Source organism: Echiichthys vipera (genome assembly GCF_963691815.1).
Source record: "Echiichthys vipera genome assembly, chromosome: 13".
In the NCBI taxonomy this organism is placed as follows: domain Eukaryota; kingdom Metazoa; phylum Chordata; class Actinopteri; order Perciformes; family Trachinidae; genus Echiichthys; species Echiichthys vipera.
The window spans coordinates 28,605,081-28,612,580 of NC_139838.1; the positions used below are offsets into that span (position 1 = coordinate 28,605,081).

The 7,500-nt window shown below is 51.0% G+C and overlaps 2 protein-coding genes across 2 annotated transcripts in view; one reads left to right on the forward strand and one right to left on the reverse strand.

Moving 5' to 3' along the window:
- Window positions 1–248, reverse strand: part of LOC310955420 (uncharacterized protein) — a gene marked incomplete at both ends in the record, with an annotated part of 2,991 nt that extends 2,743 nt beyond the window's left edge. Inside the window, one exon of the mRNA XM_083925238.1 lies at window positions 198–248. Within this exon, the coding sequence (XP_083781364.1) occupies window positions 198–248 (51 nt within the window). The remainder of the gene's footprint in view (window positions 1–197) is intronic.
- LOC310955676 (zinc fingers and homeoboxes protein 2-like) overlaps window positions 1–7,500 on the forward strand; it is an 82,134-nt gene that overhangs the window by 33,893 nt on the left and 40,741 nt on the right. The window lies entirely within an intron of this gene.

A 7,500-nucleotide genomic window follows, 5' to 3' on the forward strand; every position in this document is an offset into this window, starting at 1 on the left:
CCAAACTGGAGAACAGAGGTGGGCGTGGCCTCCGTGGCGCCTCCCGTTGGTCGGTCTGCTGCCGTTTTGAAGCCAGGAAGTTCGCTTTTGGTCTGACGCCATTTTGGATTTTTAACCCCCTCCTGGTTTTGTCATATTAGCATTTTACGCTAGCTCGCTGTTTGTGAATCACTTCCTCTTCTTCTCCTTCCTCCTACTCTTCTTCCTCCTCTTCTTCCTCTTCCTCTTCTCCTTCCCCTTCCTCTTCTTCTTCCTTTTCTTCTTCTTCTTCCTCTTCTTCTTCTTCTTCTTCTTCTTCCTCTTCTTCTTCTTCTTCTTCCTCTTCCTCATCTTCCTCTTCTTCTTCCTCTTCTTCTCCTTCCTCTTCTTCCTCTTCTTCTTCCTCTTCGTCTTCTTCTTCCTCCTCCTCCTCCTCTCCTTCTTCTTCTTCCTCTTCTTCTTCTTCTTCTTCTTCTTCTCCTTCCTCTTCTTCTTCCTCCTCTTCCTCCTCTTCTTCTTCTTCTTCTTCCTCTTCTTCTTCTTCCTCCTCTTCTTCTTCTCCTTCTTCTTCCTCTTCCTCCTCTTCTTCCTCTTCTTCTTCCTCCTCTTCCTCTTCCTCTTCTTCTTCCTCTTCCTCTTCGTGTGAAGGTTTTTACACTTTACCGTCGTGGGCGTCTCTTCCTCTCTCTCAGGAACGCCGTCCGTGAACGACACGCAGGTCAGGATTTAAGCCGCGCTCCTCTTCCTCCCTCCGCGGTGAGATCAGCTCCATAACACCGGAGTTTACCCGGCGCCACATCATCGAGGCCACGGTGAAGTCAAGTGATTTTCAGAGTAATGAGCGTCGGACGCTTTTATTCTGGAAGGTAGATCCGCCTCATGCACGCCCCCCCCCCCCCCCCCCCCCCCCCCCCCCCCCCCAAAGCAGCCGCAGCACCCACGCTCTTGCTAAGTGCCACTCGAGAGACTTTCCTCCAAAATCAAAATAAAACAAATTGATTTTCAGAAAGGTGCAGATTTAAGAGCGGAGACGGAGATTTAAAGGAAACTAATCCAATTACAGAGCAGGAAACGGCTCCGCGCTCAAACACAGAGACGGGGAACTCGACCCGACGACCCGAGACGAGCTGTTCTCTTAACCATCGCGTCCCTTTTTTAGACGCACTCAGCAGAAATCACACCGGGCGGAAATCTGGTGCGAACAAATTGGTAGATGATTTAAAATTAAATGAGACGACGAGAGGAGAAGTTTGGTTTCAGAGGTTAAAGGAAGAAGCTGGAAAGTTGTTTCTGTGAATTTAATTTTACGCTTTTCCGACAAAATCTGTAAAAACTTTCCAGTCAAGCGTCTTTTTCCAAGACGGCGTTACGTTGACAGATCATTTCACCCTCCCACTGTGCGTCCGTCCCGTGCCCCGTGCTTTAGGGTCCTTGTCCCCCCCCTCCAGGCCCGTTTGTACTCACACTACCTGGGCCTCGGAGAATGCTTCTTGCTGCCTATACGTCATCACGCCGTAACACGTCACACGCATTGATGACGTCATGGCGATGCGTGGCTTTGTTTCCAGATCTTTCCGTAGACCTCGGAGTTTTTGTGCGTCTTGTCGACTGTTTTTGAATCTTTTCATCGACCAAATCTGCAGTAAACACTCCACCTCCACATCACACCAACGTGAACCTTTCGCCGCCATTGTTTGAAATGTCCGCGAATGGTCCCTCCTTCTTTTTTCTACGTCCCAACAGGCGCACAGGAAATGACCTCAGAACCGCCGTAGGGCTCGTACACGTGCGCACGCTCGTGCTCGTACACGTGCAAACGCGCTCTACAAAAGCCCACCTCTCTCAGACGGGCCGTGGACGGCAAGCGTGCTGCTCCTAGGAGTGGTACGGTTGTCTGTGTGTCTGTGTGTGTGTGTGTGTGTGTGTGTGTGTGTGTGTGTGTGTGTGTGTGTGTGTGTGTGTGTGTGTGTGTGTGTGTGTGTGTGTGTGTGTGTGTGTGTGTGTGTGTGTGTGTGTGTGTGTGTGTGTGTGTGTGTGTGTGTGTGTGTGTGTGTGTGTGTGTGTGTGTGTGTGTGTGTGTGTGTGTGTCTTAGTGCGTGTGTGTGTGTGTGTGCGTGCGTGTCGGTGCGTGCGTGCGTGTGTGTGCCTGCGTGCGTGTGTGTCTCTGTGTGTGTGTGTGTGTGTGTGTGTGTGTGTGTGTGTGCGTGTGTGTGTGTGCGTGCGTGTCGGTGCGTGCGTGCGTGCGTGTGTGTGCCTGCGTGTGTGTGTGTGTGTGTGTGTGCGTGCGTCTGATCGTGGCTCAGGTGTCGTATCAGCAGCTCCGATCGTGCTCCTGCTCTCCGCTGCGCTGCGACACTTCCCTGATATCAAACTCCCGTCGAAGGCCAATTGGAGACCGACTGCTGGGAAATTTCTAAAATTACTTTTCCAAATTTACAAGGTGGAGCGCTGCCACCGTCAGACAGTTTAGGCAGAGCCGCCGTGCGTAAAGCGCTTGAGCTCGCCGCCCCGCTGTGCTGCAGTCTGTTCGGAGCATCAGTGGAATCAGCCGCGCTGCGAGAGGAAGGAAAACACAGCCGTCAGCCGAGGCGCTAAACTCCGTAAACATCACCGAGGGTTCCCCGACCTGCGCTCACGCTGCACGCCGAGCCGCAGCCGCTCTGCCTCCTCAGAGGGAGGCAGCAGCATTTAGAGAATACCTGCAGCTCCTCCGAACACACGCTGAGCTCCTAAATGTCTAAATATACAACTAATAGTCTCTTAAACACGGGCGTGGGCTTCAGCTCTCTGATTTTTCACCGTGTAATTGGAGGTTTCTTCTTCTTTGGGTCCGTTTTGATGGATCCAGGACACAGTCTGCTTCCTGTCTGCTTCACTGGACACACACACTCGCGTTACGTCCCCAAATATTTCATTTCCTGGTGTTTTTTCTTCTTCTTCTGCCTTTTTACGGTTTCAAACGTTTCATAACTGCAGCACAAATGTCCTCAGAGTTCAGAGGATCTGTATCAAATATGATCTGCAGCTGCTCCGGAGGCTCGTGAAGGAGTAACGATGATGATAACGATGATAATTATGATATTAACGCGCTTTATGTTCGTCCCCGACGCTGCAGCTCCATTAGTTTCACTGTTGGTTTTTTTTATCTGTAAAATGGTGAAAAACGTGGATCCGTGTTTCCTCAAACGTCTCAAAGATTCAGTTTCCTGTCGAAGAGGAAGGAAGAAACCAGGTCAGGACCCAAAGAACCAGGTCCAGGTCCAAGCGTGTGAACTGTGTTTCCTCAGGAGGGGGTCTGGAGTCTCCCTTAGAGAGAGGGGGAGAAGTTCAGCATCCGTGAGGAACTCGGAGTAGAGCCGCTGCTCCTTTGTGTTGAAAGGAGCCAGTTGAGGTGGTTCAGGATCATCTGGTAAGGATGAACCCTGGGCGCCTCCCTAGGGAGGTGTTCCAGGCACGTCCAGCTGGGAGGAGGCCTCGGGGAAGACCCAGGACCAGGTGGAGAGATTAGATCTCCACACTGGCCTGGGAACGCCTCAGGATCCCCCAGTTAGAGCTGGTTAATGTGGCCCGGGAAAGGGGCATGTGTGTAACCTTTACGACTGAAACACCTTTAGGACCAGATGCGATGTTGTGATGATCTCGTCGTTTTTAAGACAGATATTAAATTCAAATATTCAAATATTCAAATATCCGATCGTCCAATTTTCCGAATATCCGTCGCTCAAAACACGTTATTCGGGTTTTTCCACCTGCTAGCTCCGCGGCAGCTCCGCGGACTCAAGTCCAAGTGCAACCGGACTGCAGAGTAAATCTCCCCCCCGTCCTCTGGGACGATCATATAAACACGCTCGTGCTCATGTTCCACGCGAGGATGATCCGTCCTGCTTCGGAGGCGCTGACACGACATGACAAACGTGCAGAATCACATCACGCCCGACACTTTCACCCGTCATCTGTCGACGGGCGGAGATCTGCCTGCGTGTTCGTGCGCGTGTGTCCGTAGAAGGTCTCTCTCTTAGAGGCGTTAAATGTGGCTTTTTTAAAACCTTCGCCGTCCTGCTGAGACGGGAGACGAGAGTTTGGGGGGGGGGGGTGGGTCGAGGATGTCGTGGACGGATGGAGAGACAGGAGGGAGGGTTTGAGGGCGGGGGGGGGGGGGGGTCGAGGATGTCGATGACGGATGGAGAGACAGGAGGAAGAGGGACGGGAGGAGCAGAGAGACCCTCTGGTGTAAACTGAACGCTCCAACAATCCATTTGTTCTGCAGGATTTTCCAAACGATCCCCCCCCCGGTGACGGAGGTGGTGTGACCGAGAGAAAGAGACAAAAACGGCGCCGCGACCACGAAATCTGTCTCGTATCAGAGCTCCACTTCTCTCCTAACCATTTTCACGTCCCTCTGACGCTGATTCAACACAGTTATCGAACCATTTCAGCGTGTTTTCATCGCTGTTGTATAATCTCTCGGAGCTTCTCACTGAACTCGACCCCCCCGCCCCCCTCCCACCCTCGCGCTCGCTCGCTCGGTTTCCCTCACGGAGCAGGAAACAATACCACCGTAGAGAGCACGGAGTGGGACTCGGACCACGGCTCCATCTGCACGCCATTATCCCCGTTGAATCCCTCTTTGTGAGCTTAATTTCTGAGGGTCTATTTTGCATTAGTGCCGCATGAGATTCCCACAAAAAATTCCTCCTCAAGGGGTCGAAACAACAGAGAGTCGGACCCGGTTCAAGTATTTGTGTGTGCGCCTGGAGGAGAAATCCACCCTGGACGCTGTTACACAACCGCTGGCAGCCGCTTCGCATGTCAGCGCTTTGACATATGTTTATTCTTGTTGTGGATAATCGGCCAAACGTGTTTGAAGTGCAGGGCTGGGAATCGAACCAAGAGTCTCAGAAAGTACCTAAAGCAGGCGTTGAATGTCTAACGGACGTATAAGATTGGTTTCTTATGCCATGATCACACAGTTTTTTTGGTGTGTAGCGACCTGATGAACCCGTTATCACTTCAGGACGGAAATCTCTGGGGTCAAAGCGGCTAAAGCCACAACTGTAGCTCACCATATATATATCTATACTGGGGGAGGTGGGGATCGAACTGCCGATCTCTCGAATGGAGGACGACCCACTCTGTCACTGAGCCATATACTGACATTAATGTTAAACGCGTCAAAACAACCCCGACAGGACTTTTACTTTGGAATATCTCTAAACGTATCCAGCACTAAAAATTAGAGAGAATGCAGCTTTAAGTGGAGTCTCCTCCTGCTGGACATTAGAGAGAATGCAGCTTTAAGTGGAGTCTCCTCCTGCTGGACATTAGAGAGAATGCAGCTTTAAGTGGAGTCTCCTCCTGCTGGACATTAGAGAGAATGCAGCTTTAAGTGGAGTCTCCTCCTGCTGGACATTAGAGAGAATGCAGCTTTAAGTGGAGTCTCCTCCTGCTGGACATTAGAGAGAATGCAGCTTTAAGTGGAGTCTCCTCCTGCTGGACATTAGAGAGAATGCAGCTTTAAGTGGAGTCTCCTCCTGCTGGACATTAGAGAGAATGCAGCTTTAAGTGGAGTCTCCTCCTGCTGGACATTAGAGAGAATGCAGCTTTAAGTGGAGTCTCCTCCTGCTGGACATTAGAGAGAATGCAGCTTTAAGTGGAGTCTCCTCCTGCTGGACATTAGAGAGAATGCAGCTTTAAGTGGAGTCTCCTCCTGCTGGACATTAGAGAGAATGCAGCTTTAAGTGGAGTCTCCTCCTGCTGGACATTAGAGAGAATGCAGCTTTAAGTGGAGTCTCCTCCTGCTGGACATTAGAGAGAATGCAGCTTTAAGTGGAGTCTCCTCCTGCTGGACATTAGAGAGAATGCAGCTTTAAGTGGAGTCTCCTCCTGCTGGACATTAGAGAGAATGCAGCTTTAAGTGGAGTCTCCCCCTGCTGGACATTAGAGAGAATGCAGCTTTAAGTGGAGTCTCCTCCTGCTGGACATTAGAGAGAATGCAGCTTTAAGTGGAGTCCCCTCCTGCTGGACATTAGAGAGAATGCAGCTTTAAGTGGAGTCTCCTCCTGCTGGACATTAGAGAGAATGCAGCTTTAAGTGGAGTCTCCTCCTGCTGGACATTAGAGAGAATGCAGCTTTAAGTGGAGTCTCCTCCTGCTGGACATTAGAGAGAGTGCAGCTTTAAGTGGAGTCTCCTCCTGCTGGACATTAGAGAGAATGCAGCTTTAAGTGGAGTCTCCTCCTGCTGGACATTAGAGAGAATGCAGCTTTAAGTGGAGTCTCCTCCTGCTGGACATTAGAGAGAACGCAACTTTAAGTGGAGTCTCCTCCTGCTGGACATTAGAGAGAATGCAGCTTTAAGTGGAGTCTCCTCCTGCTGGACATTAGAGAGAATGCAGCTTTAAGTGGAGTCTCCTCCTGCTGGACATTAGAGAGAATGCAGCTTTAAGTGGAGTCTCCTCCTGCTGGACATTAGAGAGAATGCAGCTTTAAGTGGAGTCTCCTCCTGCTGGACATTAGAGAGAATGCAGCTTTAAGTGGAGTCTCCTCCTGCTGGACATTAGAGAGAATGCAGCTTTAAGTGGAGTCTCCTCCTGCTGGACATTAGAGAGAATGCAGCTTTAAGTGGAGTCTCCTCCTGCTGGACATTAGAGAGAATGCAGCTTTAAGTGGAGTCTCCTCCTGCTGGACATTAGAGAGAATGCAGCTTTAAGTGGAGTCTCCTCCTGCTGGACATTAGAGAGAATGCAGCTTTAAGTGGAGTCTCCTCCTGCTGGACATTAGAGAGAATGACCAAGAGTTCATGCACTTGTCACTTTGAACTCCCTGACATGTGACCAACGCTGCACACTGACGCTCTCTAACGGAGAATCCGCGGACTCCGCGTGGAGTCGAACCTGGCTCCCACATCTGCGCAGCATTACGCTCGTTAATCCTCTCCGAGAGGCCGGAGCCTGTTTCCTCTGTAACAACATCTCGGTTCTCACTGAGTAATTCCTCCCTGAGGGGGGGGGGGGGGGGGGCGTGAGGAGCTGCAGCACAAACGTCAACATCTTCCAAAGCGCTTCCTCCCGGGGTCGGCGGGTTCAGTGAAATCTGTTTTTAGGGTCCAGGCAGGTGAGCGGAGACGGAAGAGGCGCAACGTCAGCCGACAACAGGCGTCAGAGCCGTTGGTCAGAAGCAAAGACTGTAAAAAAGAACAGACGCAGCGTCTCCGTCAGGTCCGTTCTCTCCACTGGAGCTAACGTTAGCTGCTAGCTTAAGGGAAACACACGACATCAATAATCATCCGGTGACTCAGGTCAACCAGTTCAATAAAACGTCTTTAGCGATTAGCTTAGCTCGGCGCCATATTAACGACAGATACAAACACGTTGATGCTAGTTAGCAGCTGCTACACGGGCGGACGTCATCAGTGCTACAACTGCACAGGCGTCAATACAACAGACTGTATAAAAACAGACCGTTCTCTACCTTGATCCAGTCGTCCTCGCCTACGGGAGTCTCCATCTTGTCAGACTTTGACTC